The 25,781-nt window shown below is 41.8% G+C and overlaps 1 protein-coding gene across 2 annotated transcripts in view; it reads right to left on the bottom strand.

Annotated features, from left to right (window-relative positions):
* The window catches only part of LOC110494079 (receptor-type tyrosine-protein phosphatase gamma), a 278,030-nt gene that overhangs the window by 72,195 nt on the left and 180,054 nt on the right, over positions 1 to 25,781 (bottom strand). For both annotated transcript variants that reach the window (XM_036950121.2, XM_090205441.1), the window contains exons 3-4: positions 21,052 to 21,231; positions 17,337 to 17,485 (exon numbers count right to left, since the gene is read on the bottom strand). In XM_036950121.2, the coding sequence (XP_036806016.1) occupies positions 17,337 to 17,485; positions 21,052 to 21,231 (329 nt within the window). The remainder of the gene's footprint in view (positions 1 to 17,336; positions 17,486 to 21,051; positions 21,232 to 25,781) is intronic.

Consider the following 25,781-nt stretch of genomic DNA (forward strand, 5'->3'; position numbering starts at 1 on the left):
CAAACATAAAAATATAAAACTGTATTTTTTTGTGAAGAATCAACAACAAGTGGGACACAATCATGAAGTGGAACGACATTTATTGGATATTTCAAACTTTTTTAACAAATCGAAAACTGAAAAATTGGGCTTGCAAAATTATTCAGCACCTTTACTTTCAGTGCAGCAAACTCTCTCCAGAAGTTCAGTGAGGATCTCTGAATGATCCAATGTTGACCTAAATGACTAATGATGATAAATACAATCCACCTGTGTGTAATCAAGTCTTTGTATAAATGCACCTGCACTGTGATAGTCTCAGAGGTCTGTTAAAAGCGCAGAGAGCATCATGAAGAACAAGGAACACACCAGGCAGGTCCGAGATACTGTTGTGAAGAAGGATTTGGATACAAAAAGAAGGATTTGGATACAAAAAGATTTCCCAAGCTTTAAACATCCCAAGGAGCACTGTGCAAGCGATAATATTGAAATGGAAGGAGTATCAGACCACTGCAAATCTACCAAGACCTGGCCGTCCCTCTAAACTTTCAGCTCATACAAGGAGAAGACTGATCAGAGATGCAGCCAAGAGGCCCATGATCACTCTGGATGAACTGCAGAGATCTACAGCTGAGGTGGGAGACTCTGTCCATAGGACAACAATCAATCGTATATTGCACAAATCTGGCCTTTATGGAAGAGTGGCAAGAAGAAAGCCATTTCTTAAAGATATCCATGAAAAGTGTTGTTTAAAGTTTGCCACAAGCCACCTGGGAGACACACCAAACATGTGGAAGAAGGTGCTCTGGTCAGATAAATCCAAAATTGAACTTTTTGGCAACAATGCAAAACGTTATGTTTGGCGTAAAAGCAACACAGCTGAACACACCATCCCCACTGTCAAACATGGTGGTGGCAGCATCATGGTTTGGGCCTGCTTTTCTTCAGCAGGGACAGGGAAGATGGTTAAAATTGATGGGAAGATGGATGGAGCCAAATACAGGACCATTCTGGAAGAAAACCTGATGGAGTCTGCAAAAGACCTGAGACTGGGACAGAGATTTGTCTTCCAACAAGACAATGATCCAAAACATAAAGCAAAATCTACAATGGAATGGTTCAAAAATAAACATATCCAGGTGTTAGAATGGCCAAGTCAGTCCAGACCTGAATCCAATCGAGAATCTGTGGAAAGAACTGAAAACTGCTGTTCACAAATGCTCTCCATCCAACCTCACTGAGCTCGAGCTGTTTTGCAAGGAGGAATGGGAAAACATTTCAGTCTCTCGATGTGCAAAACTGATAGAGACATACCCCAAGCGACTTACAGCTGTAATCGCAGCTAAAGGTGGCGCTACAAAGTATTAACTTAAGGGGGCTGAATAATTTTGCAAGCCCAATTTTTCAGTTTTTGATTTGTTAAAAAAGTTTGAAATATCCAATAAATGTCGTTCCACTTCATGATTGTGTCCCACTTGTTGTTGATTCTTCACAAAAAAAATACAGTTTTATATCTTTATGTTTGAAGCCTGAAATGTGGCAAAAGGTCGCAAAGTTCAAGGGGGCCGAATACTTTCGCAAGGCACTGTAGTTTATCGACGAAGAGAGCTACTCGTTTCCCTTTTAATCTATTTTCCTTTAAAATAGGATACAGAACTTTACGCCGTTCTGCAATTTCCTTCAGGAACTGGTCATTCATGCCAATTTTGGTCCCAGCAAGTCTTTTACCCAGGCTTTTAACCATTATTTTATCTTTAAAGGAAGCAAATTTGGCATTGATTGGGCGGTCATACCTTTGCCCTCTCTGCCCGAAGTGGTGTACACGTTCGAGTTGGATTTTATTGATAGGTTCACGTGGAATCTGAAGCTCTGTAAGGAGGAACTCTCTAACTACAGATTCAGGAACTTCATATTTCTCTTGGATACCTGTAAATACCAGATTCTCTCTCATGGATCTAGTCTGTATGTCAAGTAATGCTTCTCTCAGAATGGAGTTCTCCTTTTTAAGTTCATTCACTTCGGTTTCAATCTTATTGACAGTCCCTTTTAGCTTGTGTGTTTCCTTCTCCAATGTCGCAGCTTTTTCATCACTCATCTCGAGGCTTGCCTTCAACTCTTTTATATCCTTACTGACTAATTAAAGTATACCCAGTTTGTTATTTATTGATTTTAACAGATCAGTTTTGACCTTTACCATTCCCGGTGGTGAAAATATTAAATTGTCTGTGTCTGTAGAAGAGTCACGTTTTCGTTTTGAAATCGGTTCCCCTGTCTTACTCTCCGTCATGTTTGGGTGTTGCTTGTTATCGTAATACTTGTCAATACATGTCTCTAGTTTTACGATTTGGTTTGTGTTATTATCCAGATTGAAGGTTATCACCCACCAGATTGTGTAGTGCTAATATTTAGTCTAACTTGCCGATACGTTTTTATCTTGAGGTGCTCTACATAACTACTCTCAGTCCCGCCTAGCTGCCATAGAGTTACATTAGAAGTAGCTGTCCAAGAAGGCTCAAGGTCATTGGGCACAGAAAAAAATGACATCAAATCACATTATATGTACAGTAGCTTTGATTGGACTGATAAGGTCAACATCATACTTTCAAAATCTTAGCTAGCAGTCATCATCATGAATGAAGTCGATAATCTACTGGCTAATCCTTTTTAATCCTTGTCATATGAAGATAAATAATGAAGAGAAATTATAGATAAACCGCATTGATCATCGGCCATGCTCATCGGCCATAGGATATAAACATTACACAACAAGTTGAAATCGCAAATTCAACAATGAGTGGTTTGGAAGGAATCAGTGACAGTGGCTAACTGCAAGCATTGCAAAGCAATCACTAGCTTGCTATTCAGTGGAGTGGTTGTGTGGCCCCAAATCTGGAATTCAGGGGCTATTTTCTAAGTTTAAAATGACAAACATTCACCATTGGCCATGCTGTCAATGAAGCATGATTTGTGCCGCGCTCAAAACAAGTTAACTCGGGAACTGCGAAAACTTGACTTCAGTGAGTTCAAGACAACTGGGAAATTGGGAATAAACGAGCTCCGACTGGGAAGATACGTTTTGAACAGTCATCCAACTCGGAATTGTAAATCTGACCTCTTTCTAGACCTGAAGATCAATGACGTCATCATGATTTTACCTTGTTTTTTCCCCGAGATCCCAGTTGTTTTGAATCCAGAGAATCCAAATCCAGAGAATGCCAGACTTTGATGACAAAATTTGTCCAGGAAGGACTGCCGTGCCAACTTCCTGTTCAAGTGAGCACAGCACAACAAGGCAAGTCCAAAAAAGTGTTGTATGCTGCTGCATAAATTATGTAATATGCCAGGGAGATATGTATACTGTAACTAAGAAAGTAATACTACGTGAATGTTGTGAAGTAAGATGATAGCAGCCCATGTGCCTCACCCGAATAATTTAGTCTATTTTCACCTCAATTTCACCTAACGTTACTGTTCTGACACATGTAACCTATAACATATTATTGAAAATGTCATCATCTAATATAGTAAGAGGTTTCATTGTCTGCTTATATCCCTCCTTTATTTATCCTACGGTTCTGACTTGGTATACAGGGAGAACACTGTAAGAACGGCCCATGTTCTAAATTCTGTCAATGTATATTAAAAAAGTGCTAAAACAAATTGTTATATTGACTACATCCGTCCTAGCTCGCTCATTAATGTCTTAATCGAAATTACGTATAGTCTCTCATCTGCTTGTCACCCCCTTATGCCATAGTTTGTACATCTCAATTGTCAGTAGAAACCACATTTGTTTAAGTATGTCAGCCATAAATAGACATGTTTTTTTAAAGTCAGTAAATGAGACATAACTGTTTAGTTGTCAGACAAGGCTCCACTGATAGCCAGGTGTAGCAGTGGTAAAATGTTGTGACTGCTGTTGGGACATGTCACACCCTGGCCATAGAGGCTTTTATTCTCTATTTTGGTTAGGCCAGGGTGTGACTAGGGTGGGCATTCTATGTTCTTTTTCTTTGTTGTTTGGCAGGGTGTGGTTCTCAATCAGAGGCAGCTGTCTATTGTTGTCTCTGATTGAGAACCATACTTAGGTAGCCTTTTCCCACCTGAGTTTTGTGGGTAGTTATTTTCTGTTTAGTGTTTTCTGCACCTTACAGGACTGTTTCGGTTCAGTTTATTCACGTTGTTGTTTTGTGTTTTAGTGTTCAGTCAAATAAAAATCATGAACTCGTACCACGCTGCGCTTTGGTCCACACCTTCTTCATACGACGACCGTTACAGGACAGCTTTATGTAGGCCGTTTGTGGGCACCATTTGTCACTGTTATAGTGCAATTAATGTATTGTTTAGTGTTGCATTGTGTAGAGGCTTTGCTGGCATGCACACCACTTTTTCCCCCCACTAAAATGTACATGCTAAAATCGCCACTGCAAATACCTTAGGAAAAAAGGTTCGGGAGTGGATCAGAAAACCAATCAGTATCTGGTGAGACCACGCTTTGCCTCATGCAGTGGGGCACATCTCCTTAGCATAGAGTTGATCAGGCTGTTGATTGCTGACTGTGGAATGTTGTCCCATTCCTATTTAATGGCTGTGCGAAGCTGCTGGATATTGGCAGGAACTGGAATACGCTGTCTTACACGTGGGTGACATTGTCCTTTTTGCTCCAGTGGATCGACGTTAACCTTTTCTGCCCAAGTTCCCAAAAGCGTTTGGCAATTGGTGTGTATTTGGCACGAGTACAGTTAGGCCCTAAAGCGTAGGCTTAATAACGGCAGATAAAATATAATGAAAGAAATCTCAATGTAGCCTATAGATATGAATTTTACAAGAACTATACATTATGCGTCAACCTACGCTCACTACCACTGTCACCATTGTCACACTACTACAGCACATATACGTACTAGCGTGGGACAACTACCCAGAGACCGCCAAAGAAAAATCCAGATTTTCTTAAGTATTACCCTTCTCTTTCCAACACAAACAGAAGAGATGAAATCAGAATTTCATAAAAAAATATAAAAAATATGAAATAGACAATTTCATAAAAACAAAACAAATGTCTTACAAATCTAGAAGGCTTTCACGGTTCCCCACTGTTAGACTCGATTCAACCACTCTAGCCATTCTCAAACATTTTCCATTGAATGACATATATGCACTAAACACTAAATGACCCAAAGCTTTTAGACTGGATAATTTTAAAAATAAAATGTACATTCAGTGCTTCATAGAGAGTAACAGAAGTCTTGTGGCTTTGTAACAGTTCTAGGAACAAGTGATGCTTTCCTACTGAATTCAGTTCAGTGAATTGTGTGTGTGTGTGTGTGTGTGTGTGTGTGTGTGTGTGTGTGTGTGTGTGTGTGTGTGTGTGTGTGTGTGTGCGTGCAAGCGTGTGTGTGTTGGCACGAGTTTGAGTAGGTGTACATAGTCATGGTTCCGCAGGTAGTGACAATTCCGCAGGTAGTTCACTCCTCTTTATTACACTGCTATTGCACTTCCTCACTGCCTCTGTGTGCCAATCTCTGAGGTCAGGGGTCATTTCCCTATGGTGTCACTTACTGCATCTCAATCCCTGCTGCCTGAACCCCAGCCAGCCCCATCTGGGCTAAGTGCTCCATGCGAACAGTACAACTTATGGAGGAAGTCACACACACAGAGAGGATGAGAGGTCATCCACCCTTCCCTTTCCGATCCGTTTATCCTTCCAATAAGACACTGATTGAACTCAGTCTGAAAATACACTCACTTCAAAGTTATCCGCCCGCTCTGCCCAGATAGAACATAGCTAAAGTACATTGAGTACAGACTTTGAAGTGAGTGAGTCTGAAGTTAAATCCTCATACACAACTGTATCTTCTGGGTTTTTGCATTGTGAAGTACAAGATACAGAGGCAGAAGCTGTGTAGCACATACGCAATCACCCAGGCCCACGAGACCCCTTCAGAGCTCTAACAATCAAACATACTGTTTGTTTAGGCTTCATTTTAGCTGGGTTCTTTCTTTCTTTGTTCCGTGTCCAATGGGGCACAACAGTGGAATGAATCGCACACTCACTCCATTTCCTCCAAAGCCATTCTATTAATTTGGGTTTTCCTCTGACATTGTGTTGGGGAGACTCCACAAGTCTTTAGCTCAGAGGGAAGCCGGTGAGTAAACACACTTGATAAGATGGAGGACATGCGAACAGCAGCCCCTTTTCTGAGAAAAATAACAATAAACAAGATAACTGTCTGAAGTTCTGTTCTCAAGTGATAGACAGGAGTAAGACCTACTACTAGGCTATATCTAGGGGTTCGGGTTGGGCGTGCAGAGATGGACAAAGAGACTTTTCCTTCACCCTCTCTGCATCCACTTTCTCGGCCCGGGACCCTTTCAGCAGGTCCTGGGTGTTCTGGTGGATTTCCACAGCGGTCAGCAATTCCTCCAGGCTCTGGTTGATCTGCATGCTCGCCGCCGCCTTCATTTCGGAGGGGAGGGCCCGAAGGTACCGATCCAAGACGACCTTAATGATTATAGAGAGGGACGGTACATTGGTCAGTAGCCAGCCGTTGGTAAGGCGCATCAGGTCGCTCATCTGAGAGCGGTGGGAGATGGTGGAGTCAGAGGCCCAGTCTTGGACCAGTAGTGCATGAGTGTAAGGCTGAATCCTTACCGGCTCAGGATCTCACGTTTGAGTCCCTAACAATTCGCTGCCTGGTCTGTGTTCAAGTTGAAGTAAGCATTCTGGGCCTTCCCGGAGAGGTAGGGTGCCAAAAGGCTGGCCCACTTAGGCTTGGGCCATTCTTCCCTCTGCGCCATCCTCTCAAAGGTACACAAATACATCTCCACATCTTACTTCTCTATTAGCTTGACCAGGAACTGATTTGGGCTAGACTCCTGTGCCATATCACCCTTAAGCTGGGCTCCCTCCGCTACCAGTATGAGGTTTTGTTGGCGCTGCTCCTCCAGCGCTAGCTCCTGGAGAGCCTGTTGCTTCTGCTGGCTGAGGATAAATTGAGCAACCAGTTCCTCCATGGTAATCTCTGTACGCTCGACCCCATGGCACCCAAAGCTACTGAGTTGCCCACATTCTCCACCATATGTGATAAACTGTGGGGTGTTGGGTTGAGCGTGCGGAGATGTACACAGAGGTAGGGAGGTTCTAGTCAGAAAAAAACAACTTTACTAGGCAACAAAATAAACATAACAAAATAACTTTGGGTTGGCTCGGTCCTTCTTATATTTGGCTCCGTGCCTCCGGGAGCTTCGTTCCTCTCTGTAGGCTCACTCCTTGCCTCTCTCTTTATCTTACTCGCGGTGTGCCACAATGTTCCCTTCATGTGGCCTGCACGGCTGGTTGGCACTCTCCCCTAATTACCTCTACTTGGGGTCAACAGCGTCCAGGTGCCCACCCTGTGTACTTCCAACAGAGGGAGCCAACGTCGCGGCTCATACCTCCCATCTGTCGCCAACCCTCGGGGTAAACCTCCCGGGATACCACAGGGTATGTGTGATATCCGGTGACTAAGGTGATGAGAAAATAGAAGGACTCAAAGATCTACACCACACTTTTCAAACTTTTTCCACAGAGGGACGAGTGTTTGCGAAATATCACCGTTTTGGGTTTGTATTTGTTTTGAACGTGGCAGAAGTCATGCTGAATTGAGAGCATGGCCAATGTATTCAACTTTTCCTGGCCCATGGTGTTGCATGTGAATGTTTATCCTTTTATGTTTGTAAGACCCTTAAACCCAGACTTCGACAACACACCCTCTCCTGTGAATAGCAGGCTAGTGATTGCTTTGCAATGATTGTATTTAGCCACTGATTCCTTCCAAACCATTCATTGTTGAATTTCCGGTTTCCAACTTGTTGTGTAATGTTTATGTCCAATGGCCGATGAGCACCGTTGTATCTATAATTTATCTTCATATGAGAAGGATTGAAAAGGATTTGCCAGTAGATTCTTGACTTGATTTATGATGATGACTGCTTGTCCAGCTTGCTAGCTAAGATTTTGAAAGTATGATGTTGACATGATTAGTCCAATCAAATCTATGATAGATATAATGTGATTTTATGAAATTTTATCTGTGGGTAATGACCTTGAGCCTTCTTGGATGGGCACTTCTAAGGTAAATGGCAGAACCCAAGGGGCTAGAATTTTCAAGCACTCCCTGTGAGTGACAGAACACTGAGCCAATCATGGCGCAACTAGAGAACATTACCAACCCTTACGCTCCGTATTTTCTGCTGGCTGTCCCACCACCACAGAAAGCAGTGAGCTAGGCTGAAACAACTGCATTTGGGAGCTACCTTACTCAAGAAAGCAAAAAAGAGACATGCAAATTCATTAACTAAAAAAAAAAAATTATGTTTGCAAACTGATATGTGACAGGTATTAATGCCAAAATAACATGCAAACAGTCAAAACATTTATATATAAAAAATATCCTTCACTTTTCAAAAGTTTGGGGTCACATAGAATTTTCCTTGTTTTTGAAATTGTAGCTGGAAACAGCTGATTTTTCATGGAATATCTACATAGGTGTACATTATAAGCAAACATCACTCCTGTGTTCCAATGGCACATTGTGTTAGCTAATCCAGGTTTATCATTTTAAAAGGCTAATTGATCATTAGAAAACCCATTTGCAATTATGTTAGCACAGCTGAAAACTGTTGTGCTGCTTGAAATAAATCACAGATACTGTCACCAGCAAAGCACCCACACACCATAACACCTCTTCCTCCATGCTTTATGGTGAGAAATACACATGTGGAGATCATCCGTTCACCCACACTGCGTCTCAAAAAGACAGCGGTTGGAACCAAAAATCTCCAATTTGGACTCCAGACCAAAGGACAGATTTCCATCGGTCTAATGTCCATTGCTCATGTTTCTTGGCCCAAGCAAGTCTCTTACTGTTATTGGTGTTTCTTTGCAGCAATTCAACCATGAAGGCCTGATTCACAGTCTTCTCCGATCAGTTGATATTGAGATGTGTCTGTTACTTGAACTCTGTGAAGCATTTATTTGGACTGCAATTTCTGAGGCTGGTAACTCTAATGAACTTATCCTCTGCAGCATAGGTAACTCTGGGTCTTCCATTCCTGTGGTAGACCTCAGGAGAGCTAGTTTCATCATAGCTCTTGACAGGTTTTTTGCGACAGCACTTTAAGAAACTTTCAAAGTTCCTGAAATGTTCCGTATTGACTGACCTTCATGTCTTAAAGTTATGAAGGACTGTTGTTTCTCTTTACTTATTTGAGCTGTTCTTGACATAATATGGACTTGGTCTTGAACCAAATAGGGCAATCTTCTGTATAACCCCTACCTTGTCATAACACAACTGATAGGCTTAAACGCATTACGGAAAAAAATCCTCAAATTTGAAGAATCTCAAATACCAAGAGTGTGCAAAGCTGTCATCAAAGCAAAGGGTGGCTATTTGAAGAATCTCAAACATAAAATACATTTTGATTTGTTTAACATATTTTTGGTTAATACATGATTCCATACCTATTATCTAATAGTTTTGATGGCTTCACTATTATTCTACAATGTGGAAAACAGTAAAAATAAAGAAAAACCCTTGAATGAGTAGGTGTTCTAAAACTTTTGACCGGTAGTGTACATTCAAGGGTTTTTCTTATTTTTTTTTACTATTTTCTACATTGTAGAAAACAATGGTGTACATATTGATGCATGAGGGGACAGACGACTGAGATAGGGAGAGATTGAATATGTCTGTAAATACTCCAGCCAGCTGGTCTGCGCATACTCTGAGGATGCGCTGGAGATGCCGTCTGGGCCAGCAGCCTTGCGAGGATTAACACGCTTAAATGTCTTACTCATGTCGGCCATGGAGAAGCAGGGCCCACAGTCCTTGGTAGTGGGCCGCGTCGGTGGCACTGTGTTATTCTCAAAGTGGGCGAAGAAGGTGTTTAGCTTGTCCGGAAGCAAGACGTCAGTGTCCGCGACGTGGCTGTTTTTCCCTTTGTAGTCCGTGATTGTCTGTAGATCCTGCCACATGCGTCTCGTGCCGGAGCCGTTGAATTGTGACTCCACTTTGTCTCTATACTGACGTTTTGCCTGTTTGATTGCCTTACAGAGGTAATACCTACACTGTTTGTATTCAACAATATTCCCAGTGCCCTTGCCATGGCTCGTGCTTTCAGTTTTGCGCAAATGCTTCCATCTATCCACAGTTTCTGATTAGGGTAGGTTTTAATAGTCACAGTGGGTACAACATCTCCTATACACTTCCTAAACTCAGTCACCGTATCAGTGTATTCTTAAATTGTATTCTCAGAGGCTACCTGGAACATATCCCAGTCCGCGTAATCAAAACAATCTTGAAGCATGGATTCCGATTGGTCAGACCAGCGTTGAATAGTCCTTAGCATGGGTACTTCCTATTTGAGTTTCTATAGGAAGGGAGTAGCAAAATGGAGTTGTGATCAGATTTGCCGAAGGGAGGGCAGCGGAAGGCCTTGTAGGCATCCTGGAAGTTGGAGTAGCAAGGTTGAGTGTTTTAGCAGCAAGAGTACTATGGTCACTGTGTTGAACTTCGGTAGTGTTTTCCTCAAATTAGCTTTTTTGAAATCCCCAAGTACAATAAATGCGGACTCAGGATATGTGGTTTCCAGTTTGCATAAAGTCCAGTGAAGTTCTTTCAGGGCCGTTGTGGTATTGGCTTGACGGGGAATATACATGGCTGTGACTATAACAGAAGACAATTCTCTTGGGAGGTAATACGGTCGGCATTTGATTGTGAGGTATTCTAGGAAAGGACTTGAGTTTCTGTATGTTATTACAATCACACCATGAGTAGTTAATCATGAAACATACACCCACACCCTTCTTCCCGGAGAGTTATTTATTCCTGTCTGGGGGATCAACTGCGAACCCAACTGGCTGTACAGACTCAGACAGTATATCCCGAGCTATGTTTCCGTGAAACCAAGTATGTTACAATCCCTGATGTCTCTCTAGAAGGAGATCCTTGCCCTGAGCTCGTCAACTTTATTATCCAGAGACTGAAAATTAGCGAGTAATATACTCAGAAGTGGTTGGTGGTGTGCGTGCCTACTGAGTCAGACTAGAAGTCCACTACGAATACCTCTTCTCCACCGGCGGTGTTTTGGATCAGCCTCTGGAATCAGTTCAATTGCCCTGGGGGAAACAAAGAAAGGATCCGATTCGGGAAAGTCGTATTCCTGGTCGTAATGCTGGTAATGCTGGTGAGTTACCACAACTCTAATATCCAAAAGTTCTTCCCAGCTGTATGTAATAACACACACAAATGATGAGCTAATAATGTAAGAAATAACACAAAAAAAAATAATACTACAAAGTTGCTTAGGAGCTGGCTATCTGTCGGCGCCAGTTTCTTGAATGTGTCTGTTACTTGAATTCTGTGAAGTATTTATTTTGGCTGCAATCTGAGGTGCAGTTAACTCTAATGAATTTATCCTCTACAGCAGAGGTAACTCTGGGTCGTCCTTTCCTTTGGCAGTGCTCATGAGAGCCAGTCTCACCATAGCATGTGATGGTTTTTGTGAATGCACTTGAAGAAACTTCTTGAAATTTTCCGGATTGACTGACCTTCATGTCTTAAATTAATGATGGACTGTTGTTTCTCTTTGCTTATTTGAGCTGTTCTTGCCATAATATAAACGTTTTACCGAATAGGGCTATCTTCTGTATACCACCCCTACCTTGTCACAACACAACTGATTGACTCAAACACATTAACTTATTTTGGATAGGAGGCAGCATTTTCACTTTTGGATGAATAGCGTCCCCAGAGTGAACTGCCTCCTACTCAGTCCCAGATGCTAATATATGCATATTATTATTAGTATTGGATAGTAAACACTCTGAAGTTTCTAAAACTGTTTGAATGATGTCTGTGAGTATAACAGAACTCATATGGCAGGCGAAAACCTGAGAAAAAATCCAAACAGGAAGTGGGAAATCTGAGGTTTGTAGTTTTTTTAACTCAGCCCCTATCGAATTTACAGTGGGATATGGGTTATTACTTCCTAAGGCTTCCACTAGATGTCAACCGTCTTTAGAACGTTGTTTCGGGCTTCTCATGTGAAGGGGGGCCGAATGGGAGCTGTTTGACTAAGGGGTCTGCCAGCAGCCTCGTTCTCAGTCACACGCATTTCACATGAGAGGTATCTCTCATTCCATTGCTTTTCTACAGACAATGGAATTCTCCGGTTGGAACATTATTGAACATTTATGATAAAAACATCCTAAAGATTGATTCTATACTTAGTTTGACAAGTTTATTCGACCTGTAATATAACTTTTTGAACATTTCGACCGACTGGACCTGAACGCGCTTTTGGATTTGTTTACCAAACGCCCTAACAAAAGAAGCTATTTGGACATTAATGATGGACATTTTCGAACAAAACAAGCACTTATTGTGGAACTGCGAATCCTGGGAGTGGATTCTGATGAAGATCATCAAAGGTAAGTGAATATTTATAATGCTTTATAATGCTATGACTAATGTTGACTACCCAACATGGCGGATATTTCTCTTGCTGGTTTGGGCTCTGAGCGCCGTTCTCAGATTATGCTTTTTCCGTAAAGTTAAAAAAAAATCTGACACAGCGTTTGCATTAAGGAGAAGTGTATCTAAAGTTCCATGCATAACACTTGAATTTTCATCCACATTTATAATGAGTATTTCTGTGAATTCATGTGGCTCTCTGCAATATCACTGCATGTTTTGGAACTACTGAACATAACACGCCAATGTAAAATAAGATTTTTGGATATAAATATGAACTCTACCAAACAAAACATACATGTATTGTGTAACATGAAGTCCTATGAGTGTCATCTGATGAAGATCATCAAAAGGTTAGTGATTAATTGATCTCTATTTGTGCTTTTGTGATTCCTCTCTTTGGCTGGAAAATGGCTGAGTTTTTCTGTGAGTTGGTGGTGACCTAACATAATCGTTTGTGGAGCTTTCGCTGTAAAGCATTTTTGAAATCAGACACTGTGGCTGGATTAACGAGAATGTTATCTTTAAAATGGTGCCTAATACTTGTATGTTCGAGAAATTTGATTTATGAGATTTCTGTTGATTTGTATTTGGCGCCATGCAATTTCATTGGCTGTTGGCGAGGGGTTCTGCTAGCGGAACGGAGTTTCCACAAAGACATTTGTGGAAATTCCACAAGAAAGAAATTCCACAAGAAATTCCACAAATGTACTTTTAACAAGGCATACCTGTTATTTGAAATGCATTCCAGGTGACTACCTCATGAAGCTGGTTTAGGGAATGCCAAGAGTGTGCAAAGATGTCATCAAGGCAAAGGGTGGCTACTTTGAAGAATCTCAAATATGAAATATATTTTCATTTGTTTAATACTTTTTTGGTTACTACATGTGTGTTATTTCATAGTTTTGATGTCTTCTCTATTATTCCACAATGTAGAAAATTGTAAAAATAAAGAAAAACCCTGGAATATATATATATATATATATATATATATATATATATATATATATATATATATATATATATATATATATATATATATATATACACACAGTGCCTTTGTGCCCCCTTGAACTTTGCGACCTTTTGCCACATTTCAGGCTTCAAACATAAAGATATAAAACTGTATTTTTTTTGTGAAGAATCAACAACATGTGGGACACAATCATGAAGTGGAACGACATTTATTGGATATTTCGAACTTTTTTAACAAATCAAAAACTGAAAAATTGGGCGTGCAAAATGATTCAGCCCCTTAAGTTAATACTTTGTAGCGCCACCTTTTGCTGTGATTACAGCTGTAAGTCACTTGGGGTATGTCTCTATCAGTTTTGCACATCGAGAGACTGACATTTTCTCCCATTCCTCCTTGCAAAACAGCTCGAGCTCAGTGAGGTTGGATGGAGAGCATTTGTGAACAGCAGTTTTCAGTTCTTTCCACAGATTCTCGATTGGATTCAGGTCTGGACTTTGACTTGGCCATTCTAACACCTGGATATGTTTATTTTTGAACCATTCCATTGTAGATTTTGCTTTATGTTTTGGATCATTGTCTTGTTGGAAGACAAATCTCCGTCCCAGTCTCAGGTCTTTTGCAGACTCCATCAGGTTTTCTTCCACAATGGTCCTGTATTTGGCTCCATCCATCTTCCCATCAATTTTAACCATCTTCCCTGTCCCTGCTGAAGAAAAGCAGGCCCAAACCATGATGCTGCCAACACCATGTTTGACAGTGGGGATGGTGTGTTCAGGGTGATGAGCTGTGTTGCTTTTACGCCAAACATAACGTTTTGCATTGTTGCCAAAAAGTTCAATTTTGGTTTCATCTGACCAGAGCACCTTCTTCCACATGTTTGGTGTGTCTCCCAGGTGGCTTGTGGCAAACTTTAAACTACAATTTTCATGGATATCTTTAAGAAATTGCTTTCTTCTTGCCACTCTTCCATAAAGGCCAGATTTGTGCAATATACGACTGATTGTTGTCCTATGGACAGAGTCTCCCACCTCAGCTGTAGATCTCTGCAGTTCATCCAGAGTGATCATGGGCCTCTTGGCTGCATCTCTGATCAGTCTTCGCCTTGTATGAGCTGAAAGTTTAGAGGGACGGCCAGGTCTTGGTAGATTTGCAGTGGTCTGATACTCCTTCCATTTCAATATTATCGCTTGCACAGTGCTCCTTGGGATGTTTAAAGCTTGGGAAATCTTTTTGTATCCAAATCCGGCTTTAAACTTCTTCACAACAGTATCTCGGACCTGCCTGGTGTGTTCCTTGTTCTTCATGATGCTCTCTGCGCTTTTAACGGACCTCTGAGACTATCAGAGTGCAGGTGCATTTATACGGAGACTTGATTACATACAGGTGGATTGTATTTATCATCATTAGTCATTTAGGTCAACATTGGATCATTCAGAGATCCTCACTGAACTTCTGGAGAGAGTTTGCTGCACTGAAAGTAAAGGGGCTGAATAATTTTGCAAGCCCAATTTTTCAGTTTTTGATTTGTTAAAAAAGTTTGAAATATCCAATAAATGTCGTTCCACTTCATGATTGTGTCCCACTTGTTGTTGATTCTTCACAAAAAAATACAGTTTTATATCTTTATGTTTGAAGCCTGAAATGTGGCAAAAGGTCGCAAAGTTCAAGGGGGCCGAATACTTTCGCAAGGCACTGTATATATATATATATATTTATTGTTTTGCTAAACAGGTGGGGCTCAAAACACATGGCTTTTTTGTTGTTGCCCTGAATGGCAGGTCACCACTGAGCATTTTGTTGGAAGATATATACCATGCGTATCCCATACACAAGACAAATGCAAATGGAAACTATTGGATACATGTAAAGTTTATGAGGGTAAAGTCAAACTATACAAGTATATTGCGACAGGGCCATAGAGAGGCATGAGTGGGGATGATCCAAAAGGATGTCAGGTTTTATGAAGCTTGGTACTGGACCAGCAAAAAGTCTCACTCAGGTTTTTTTATATTGTCATACTTTCTCTCTACATAATTTCCCAATACAGGCATGCACACACACACACTATGTATATTTCAAAAGAGAACAAATAACATATAACAACACTCAAGCCACTTGAGTTTAAAGGTCCAATACTGACATTTTTATCTCAATATCAAATCATTTCTGGGTAACAATTAAGTACATTACTGTGATTGTTTTTAATTAAAATGGTCACATGTTGCTTGGACTGTCTGGGAGTGGTCTGAGTGGGGAGGGGAAAAACTGAAAACTAGCTGTTGTTGGCATAGAGGTTTGGAACTCTTTCTTATTGGTCAATTAACTAACTTACCACCTGGTGATGTCACCAAAACTCCATCCCACCAAAACAGGCTGATATTTCATGGGGTCGTTTCAAACACTTCTTACACTAAAAGGGCATTTTCATAATTTTCACAATATTATTCCAACCTCAGTGTGGAAATATGTATAAAACAGAGAAAATCTAATTTTTGACTGTACTGGGCCTTATTTTTTTCCTTGTCACACGTGAGCCATAAAGTAAATGTATGCTATACATTTTAACAGAAAGGAGCAGCATACATATCTTCACTTTCTTTTCTCCTGCTGCCTTTCCTTCCTCCCCCTTAACCACCCACTACACAGACAGATATCAAAGTGAGTTATACAACCGTAATCACCACCACGACGGGTAAAAGCAGGCTCTATCCAACACAGCCATATGCACAACCGCTAATATCACAGCTTTCAATTAGAATGGCTGTAAATCATCCATCTAGTGGCGGCCTTTAATGGTCCGTTGGTCACAGAAAGATGTGAGGAGAAAAAAAATACTGATTGTAATTATACAGCCTTTCAGAATCAGAAGTCATACCATGCCTGTATGGAAGAAAGGGGAGCAGGAAAGCTGTATAAGAGGGCTAGGCAACAGAGACAGACAAGGAAGGAAGGGCGGTTTTATATGAGAAGCTTTATAAATACGTCCCTGACTGCCAGAGGGAGGGCTTTATAAGAACATGGCTAGGCTAGAGAGACAAACCTAGCTGGAAACAATTCCCAGGTCCATGAGACAGGCGATATAAAAGAAGCACAAAGTGCACTCCCTTCCATTTCGCTACTATGTATTGTACCTAGGATTAAAAAACAGGTTGCTGCTTCAACATTGTAGACTGAATGGTACCACAACGCTAAGTGCTTTAGGTACTGGAACGTTCACTGAGTTGACATGCTGGAAGTGTCTCTCCACTTCTGGCTCAGTCTGAATGATTAATCACATTCCCACACCTGCCATCAGAGTGAGCATTTATCTGCATCGCAAAGGACAGGCACTGTATCCCTCTGTCTCGCTCTCTCACCGTATCGGCGGCTCTCTTTCTGTCACTTTCTTCCTGCCTCCCTCTCAAATAAGAACCTTACATTCATCCACTGATCCACTCAGCATGAGGCCTACATGGTTAAACTCATCCCGCTGTAGTAGCTCCTTACAGTAATCTCCTGTGCTCTAGGTTCAGAGCCTGTACTGATGCATCCTTCTCTTTTGGGATCAGTGTATTAGCCTCAAACCTCAACACCCTCTGTGGCCATGATCTAACCCCTACACCCCCTGTCCTCTGTGTCCATGATCTAACCCCTACACCCCCTGTCCTCTGTGTCCATGATCTAACCCATACACCCCCTGTCCTCTGTGTCCATGATTTAACCCCTACACCCCCTGTCCTCTGTCCATGATCTAACCCCTACACCCCCTGTGTCCATGATCTAACCCCTACACCCCCAGTCCTGTGTCCATGATCTAACCCCTACACCCCCAGTCCTGTGTCCATGATCTAGCCCCTACAACCCCTGTCCCCATCTGATCTTACCTCCACGGGGAACCTCCTGCTGTTGATGCTGTGTTCCGACCCTGCTGATCCGTTACTCTGACCCCAGTGGAACTCGATCTTCTCCGCCTTGAAGCGTCCAGGTAGTCCTGCCCCCCGTACAAAATAGTCATCCTTCAGCAGAACAGCCACTAAGAGAGGGGTGAAAGAGTAATACAAGTCAGTATTGGCAGTATTGGTAGAGAAATAGGTGTGACTCTCACTCACAGTTAAAAGCTGATGTTTTGTTTTTCCTCAATCAAACATTCAAAGAACTTGGCTGTCAATAGCCTTCATTAGAGATAGATAGATAGATAGATAGATAGATAGATAGATAGATAGATAGATAGATAGATAGATAGATAGATAGATAGACAGATAGATAGATCCACTCCCTTAGATAGAGGGCATGGGGAGGAGAGGTTAAAAGGCAGATAAACGTAGAGGGTCAGAAGAGGAAAGAAAGCAGAGAAGAGATACAGTCAGTAAGAGGGATAAGTTGAGGAAAACGTCTTGTGTTAATCTGTGATTTGCCTTTTCTCTCTGAATGTGCCTCTGTCCATGCTGATTATTGTCCAGAACTGTTATGACCGAGACCAATGTAACATGCACTTTATATTTGACTTGACTTGTGTGCATACCAGTACATCCTGTTTAATTTCCTCCTAAATTAAAGTATTTTTCTGCTGAAGCCTATTTGAAGCTAGGGGACTCAGGGAGCTGGACACATAAGAGCCTTCTTCTGCGCTGTCATCATTGGCCTTAAAGGTCCCTGATGACATGCTAATTCTGAGTTAAATAGGCTCCATTGCTTCATAATGCTTTGTTACTGTAGTCGAATTCTTCAACTAGAAACCCTCAGCTGAATGTGAAAGCTTTGAACATTTACAGTGACAAATTGAGCTTTGCCCAGAGACTTAAGCCATCAATTAACCCCTGCAACCTCCAATAAACACACTTTGTCAAGTCAAGGATATATCTGTGTTCCATCAAAGGGCTTGGGATAGCTTGCTTGCTACAGCCTTCTCTGGGCATTTTAAATTTAAATACATTATCAAACACAGTTGAATTACCACAGCATCAATGGTTCATGACTTCATGCAAGAAGACTTGCACATTTCAGAGACAAAACATGTCTTTGCAGTTTGCTTTGAAAGTTAGTTAAAGCTGGTTAAATCTTGTTGAAGAATTCCCCCTTCAGGAGTTGGAGTTGTGAAACGTAATCATAAGTAAAGGCTTTGGCTGTGTGTGGTTTAAACACTGAAGCTGCATTTTTTATGTTTTCCAGGATATCTACCCTCCTCCTATTCACATCTGAGGTCCTGCTGAGTTTGCCTGAGTCACGAAACATCTGGGCCTATATTCACAAATAGTGAAGCGCTGATCTAGGATCAGTTATGCCTTTTAGATCATAATGAAAAATATTGTGTACACGGGAGTCGTGATCCTAAAACAACACTCCTACGCAGAGAAGCTTTATGAATAGAGGTACTGAAACTCCATTGTGTGAAGAACTCTGACATTTCCCCTGTCTGTTTGTGGCGTGGTAGCTAAGTGAGTGTACTCTGTGCATATTTAGATGATTCCATAACCCTTGAACATCTCTCCAGCTGACATCATTAGCCAGATTAGGCCCCTGATCCCCCTGTCTGTTAGGATTTAAGGGAGGATTTAACCTAGCCAGGCCCTCCAGATGAAATGCAGCTACAGCCAGGCTTCTTTTAATCACAAATCCAACAGAGGAGAGGAGAGGAGAGAGGGATGAGGGGATGAGCATGAGGACAAACAAACCCACATTGATTATAAACACCAAAGAGCAGGGGGAACAAGCAGTGTCACGGGGGGAGGGAGGGAGAGCGAGAGAGAGGTAGATGGACAGTATGAATGAGGGGTATAGAGAGAGTGAGACAGATTGTATTTAACCTTTATTTAACTAGGCAAGTCAGTTAAGAACAAATTCAGATTGTCAATGACGGCCTACCCCGGACGACGCTGGGCCAATTGTGCGCCGCCCTATGGGACTCCCAATCACGGCCGGATGTGATACAGCCTGGATTCGAACCAGGGACTGTCGTGAGAAAGCCCAAGAAAGAGTGTGAGAACAGAGAGAGAGAAAGGGTGATGACACACGCAGTGTCAAGCGATAGACAGTAATACAATGTGTAGATGGGACTTGCTGTGTGTAGTGGGCAGAGCTTCTGTGGAGAACTGAGAAGGGATCTGGGTGTACAAACGCAGGCTAGGGTTTGTTAAGCTAAAGAGGTTCAGCACACAAGCTCCACCAAGCACACTGTAAACATACAGCCTCACAGCGGAAAACTGATCCCCCTTCTCTGGCTAGTGTCATGGACAACAGTCACACACAGATGCATACACATGCAAAAACACACAGACGAGAGGAGAGGCAGGCTTTTGGGACTTTGATTAGCCATGCTGCCCTCTCTGTGTTTTGGCACATCAGCAGTCGAGCTGAGCAGGGCAGGAATAAGATGCTAAGCCAAAAAGACCTTGAATCACAGGCTGTGAAAGACGGGAAGTAAATCCTTGATCAATGCAAATGTCTCCAGTGCCAGCATTTCCTCATGAATTTGCTTAAGGCTTGCTTGACATTTGCCTGGGAAAGAAATGTTTAGCTGAAGACTTCTGGACGCTGGCCAATCAGCTGCAGCTCAAAGCCAAAGTAGGTCAGGGCACCATGCAGGGAAATCGATTAGGATCAACTTTGAAGATCTAGTCCCTTTGTGGTTAATTACAATGTTGGCAGGATCATGCAAGGTGAAGTGTAGCCCTTTCCACTCACAGCCCCTGTCAGCCTGTATACGGGTTGAAAGGAGTCAATGTGCTCTGAAAGCGGAGACATTGAGGTCAATAATAAATGCCATTTTGATGTCATACAGGCCAACAGCGCAACCGTGAGTCGCGCACTTCACATTTCCATACTTAAAAACAAATGTAATTTACAGCATCAATGTTTACAATCTAGAACATTTGCTGCGGGACACACACCTGAATGACTCCATTCTATGTGCACCAAAATTACAATATGTTTGTCTGAAGTGCCTTTTGAAAGCCTAACACTGTAAGATCGTATTTTATTACTTAGCTAGCAATGTTGGCAATACAATAAGCTTTCAGATAATGCCCACCTGACCCACATTGAAATGACTTAGGAACTGTACACAGTTTGGATAGGTGTCCCCCCCACTTGGATACACCAGCTAGACATCTTACTCAAACTCTTGTAATTATTTTTTCTTATCCTGCACCAACTAACTTTTGTATGAATATTCTGATGTTAATGAATGTATCCAGAGTATTTTTTAGATTTTGTTATTGACAAATGCTGAGAAAAGTACAGTAAGTGTAAAATTCACATAAAATCAACAATGTAATGTTTGGATAGAGCCTTATGTCAGGTGAACTGTTGTGTCCTCACCTTTGATCTGATATTTACTCCCTAATCTCCAAAGTGTTATCCTTCAATTCCCCACGTCTTGATCCTTACACATAGTATGAAGGAGCATTTGAGGATAGCGCCTCAGTCCACCATGCTGAAGAATTAAAAACCCAAGCCTGTTCTACTCCAATAGTTTTGGATGAGTGAAGGAATGCTGACCTGTCTTCTTACCGGAGCATTGAGGAAAGAACCCATCTTTGTCTCACCCTGCTACGGTAGGTAAAAAATCTGTTCTGTCTGAATGAATGAAGGCCCGCTGACCTGTCTTTCCTGTGTTCTTCATGGAGGTCTTGTTGGATGACTCGGCGTTGAACCCGTTGAGGGTCAGCTCCTGGCACTCCTGAGACACCTTGGCATCCTTGTCTGAGATGTCCACCGGTGATTGGTTCCTCTCCGCACACTCAGGGTATGAAGAGGTCCAGACCCCAGGACTGTGGGTCCCTAGAAGAAGAGAGGAGGGAGAGTGAGTTCTCAGTACTAAGATCTGGGCCTGTATTCAAAATGTGCTCAGAGTAGGAGTGCTGATCTAGGTTCAGGTCCCCCACCCATCAGTGTCCATACAGTATAATTTTTAATACAGTCTAATCCAGTAATTTTGATGTAAAAGGCTATTCTGATCCTACTTTGAGACCCTGGCTATGAAGATGTCACAGTCCCGATACCCATAATGTGCATGAAGCCCATCGAAAACTAACTACACTTCCTAAATGGAGACATGAGAGAGTAAAAATGTTTTCCCCATTGAGAGAGACGGTAGAACCAGTAGTGAAATCAACTTCCACCCTGCAGCACCTTCCCTGATCCACTGGCTGCTCTTCTAATCCTCTCTCTCCCCCACAGCAGAGATCCTACTACAGAATAATACACCATCGCAGACAGGGATGCTCTTTTTTTTAAATTTTTTTTTTACCTTTATTTAACCAGGCAAGTCAAGAACAAATTCTTATTTTCAATGACGGCCTGGGAACAGTGGGTTAACTGCCTGTTCAGGGGCAGAACGACAGATTTGTCAGCTCGGGGGTTTGAACTCACAACCTTCCGGTTACTAGTCCAACGCTCTAACCACTAGGCTACCCTGCCGCCCCCCTTGATCTGTTCACCACTACAATGGGACCAATAGAACTACAAAAGACTGCAAGGACCACAGACAAAGGATCACAGGCAAAGGCAGACTCAAACACTTCTCTCGATTAACAAATCATTTATGAGCCCATTCCCTAAAGGTTAGAGTCAACTTTTCAAGTGGTTCATTAAATAGAAATGTGACTTCTTTTTTTACTACCACCCCCGGGGCCCTCCGGACCAGGTCTGGCAGCTGTACATAGTCTATCCAATTTTACCTACCTCATCCCCATACTGTTTATATTTATTTACTTTTATGCTCATTTGCACACCAGTATCTCTACCTGTACATCACCATCTGATAATTTATCACTCCAGTGTTAATCTGCAAAATTGTAATTATTTGCCTACCTCCTCATGCCTTTTGCACACAATGTATATAGATTCTCTTTTTTTTCTACTGTTATTGACTTGCTAATTGTTTACTCCATGTGTAACTCTGTGTTCTGTTCACACTGCTATGCTTTATCTTGGCCAGGTCGCAGTTGTAAATGAGAACTTGTTCTCAACTGGCCTACCTGGTTATATAAAGGTGAAATAAAAAAATAAATAAAAAAATGGCATGGGGCCTTAAATGTACTTTTTGAACCCAGGTCTGACGCACGCGCACACACACACACACACACGCACACACACACACACACACACACACACAGAGAGAGAAGCAATTCACAGCAGTAATGCATTTTTTCAGATTAATTTGTTACCAGTTTCCAGGGCCTTAAATGTACTTTTTGGTCCACAAGCCACTGTAGCATTAATTTAGCTATAAATACAATTATACTTGACTATTTTTATTCACAAATGCAAGTGAAAGGCTCACAATTTGGAGCCCCGAGCACCCGCCAGGTGGCTGGTGAAATAGACAACTTTACCTGCCAATGGCAAAATCTACCCGCCAAATTTTAGGCCCATTTGTCCATTGAGTTAAATTTGGATGAATCGTCTTCTCCCCATTCCACACACCACCTGGAAGTGTGTATTTATTGGCCAGGTCTGGATTCCATGGAAGGGCTGGCGCTAGGTATCTGGGCTGTGCTTCTCACTAATGGCTGCATCAGCAAGCTGGAGTGAAGTCATCAGTCATCGCCTTGTGTCTGTCTGTACCAGTGCCACTCTAATATCTCACACTGTTAAAGAAAAGTGTGCACATGGGGATGTGTGAAACTTACTCCTCAACCTGAAGTGTCCCTACTTGCGCCAGCGAATAGCTAACTATACGTGTGGCACGACTGGTAAGACACTTCAGGAGGGTGGTCACGTGTGCTAGCAAAGCAGAGGTCCTCGGTTCGAGCCTGTGTGAGCCAAATCAGAAGTGGTACTAGTTAAACAAGCAGCGTGACATCCTTTATACACACACACACTCACACACACTCCCGTCTCGCCATTGTAATACGAGCAGATAAAAGACATCTGCTTGCCACTCAAAAGTGTGCAGGCTTGAGGACACTGTTCATATCCCAACACAGAAATGGCAAGTATTTACAATAAGTATTTGAGTAGTTAACATCTCCTCGCACTTCAGCCATAGTAATAACAGAAGATGGCTGCTTGCCACTCAACAGGATATTGTTCATATACAGTAGAGAGAGAAAGCAAGCTCAGAGGGAATGTAATGTATTTTCTACTACTGTAAATAAAACCCTGGCTGTCTCGGTTTGACATATTCCTCTCTCTGCCCTGATCCAGTTAAATATATGAGGTGGAACCACAAATCTAATCCTCTATGAACATATTCTGTTTTCTTCGAAATAACAAACAACCTAATTCCATGCAAACCCATGTTTTCAGGAAGGCAAATAATATAGCCACCCCAGATATAAACAAATGAACGACAAAAAGCAATAAAACAATAAGCTCTGAGAGAAAATGCGCCAAAGAAACATAATTACACACATTCAAAATGTAAACGTTTCTGCTTTTCGGAGCTGTAGCCTTCAGTTCACCTTTCGGGAAAGCAGTCCCTGATGAAAAGCTAGCTCAGAGCTTTCCACGTCTATTATTTGTTGGCAACTTATTTTGTAAATAACCTTCTGTAGCTTTATGAAAACAGTTCTGCCTGTAGCCTCAAATTCTGATGCCCCTCCTCATAGACAACAACATACATAGATAGTCCTCATCGGTGGTGTACTGTAGTAAAAATAATTTAGTCCCTTTCAGTATTTGTGCTTTAGTATTTCACTACATTCCTAAAGAAAATGTACTTTTTAATTCATAAATGTTCCCTGACACCCAAAATCACTAGTTACATTTTGAATGCATAGCAGGACAGGAAAATGGCCCAATTTACACACTTATCAGGAGAACATCCCTGGTCATCCCTACTGTCTCTGGTTTGCTTAATATAGGGAATTTGCAATGATTTACACTTTTACTTTTGATACTTAAGTATATTTTATTAATTACATTAACTTTTTATACTTAAGTATATTTAAAACCAAATACTTTTCCACAATTAGTATTTTACTGGGTGACTTTTACTTGAGTATCTTTACTTTTACTCAAGTATAACAATTTTTCACCACTGGTCATCATGAAATGTTGCAGTTTGTTTATGTATCCAACCACGATCATACCTAATAACTACATGTATTTTTTCCCACCTCATCTTTACAGAAATCTAAGACTAATGTTGAGAGCTTTTTTTTTTGTATAAAATTGTATTTTGCATGCATCATTTCAATGCATTTATTTTCCCCCACTGAATGCAATTTATTCCCCAATTAAACAACAACATGATTAAACAATGGGTAAATATATGTTTTCATTACAAGCTACAAAGCTTTTTATTTACCCATATAAGCGAAGTATACACAACAGAAATCTAGGCCCTTTGTTTAATTAATAAATGTTGAATATTAATGTACAGTTCCAGTCAAATGTTTGGACACACCTACTCATTCCAGGGGTTTTCTTTAATTGGACTATTTTCTACATTGTAAAATAATAGTGAAGACATCAAAACTATGAAATAACACATATTGAATCATGTCGTAACCAAAAAAGTGACAACTTTGCACACCTGTGATATTCTCTCAACCAGCTTCACAAGGTAGTCACATGGAATGCATTTCAATTAACAGGTCTGCCTTGTTAAATGTTAATTTGTGGAATTGATTTCCTTCTTAATGTGTTTGAGCCAATCAGTTGTGTTGTAACTGTCACGAATATCATCGAAGGTGGCTCCCCTTCCCGTTCGGGTGGCGCTCGGCGGTCGTCGTCGCCGGTCTACTAGCTGCCACAGATCCTTTTTTTACCCTTTTCGTTTGGTTTTGTCTAATTGTTTTCACCTGTTTTTGGGTTGGTGTTATTTAAGTTCGATTAGCCCGCTTGTGTTTGTGTGGGTTTGTTGCTGTGTATGTAAGAGGTGATCGATTATTGTTTGGTTTTCGCTTTCCAGTTTATACCAGAGATACTTGGGTTTTGTTTTACGCCTGTGTTCAGCATCACCCATTGTCCTGTTGTTGGACATTAAAGCGTTTTTCCCTCGAATCTTCTCCTCTCTGCAACTCCACACCCATCACTCTTCGAGTGTTACAGAAGCCCGCACCACAAAAGTATGGAGTCAGCAGGAGCAGCGACCACCCCTCTCCCGACGATGGAGGAGCGTATCCTTCAACACACGTCCATCATCCATCGCATTGGATCAGCGATGGATTCGATGGTGGAGAGGCTGCACCGCTGGGAGAGGAGTGGTCTCCCTACTTCCCCTCCAACCCTCCCACCTGCAACGCTACCATCTCCTCCAGCGGTATCCGGTACCAGCACCCTGCGTATTGCGCTTCCGAAGGAGTACAATGGCCACCTTCCGGCCGGCTCCGGACGAGGAGAGCGTGAGTGTTCTCGTCTCTTGCTTGACGGGTAGAGCC

The sequence above is a fragment of the Oncorhynchus mykiss genome, chromosome 17 (genome assembly GCF_057628025.1).
Source record: "Oncorhynchus mykiss isolate SJ-2025 chromosome 17, ASM5762802v1, whole genome shotgun sequence".
NCBI lineage: Eukaryota > Metazoa > Chordata > Actinopteri > Salmoniformes > Salmonidae > Oncorhynchus > Oncorhynchus mykiss.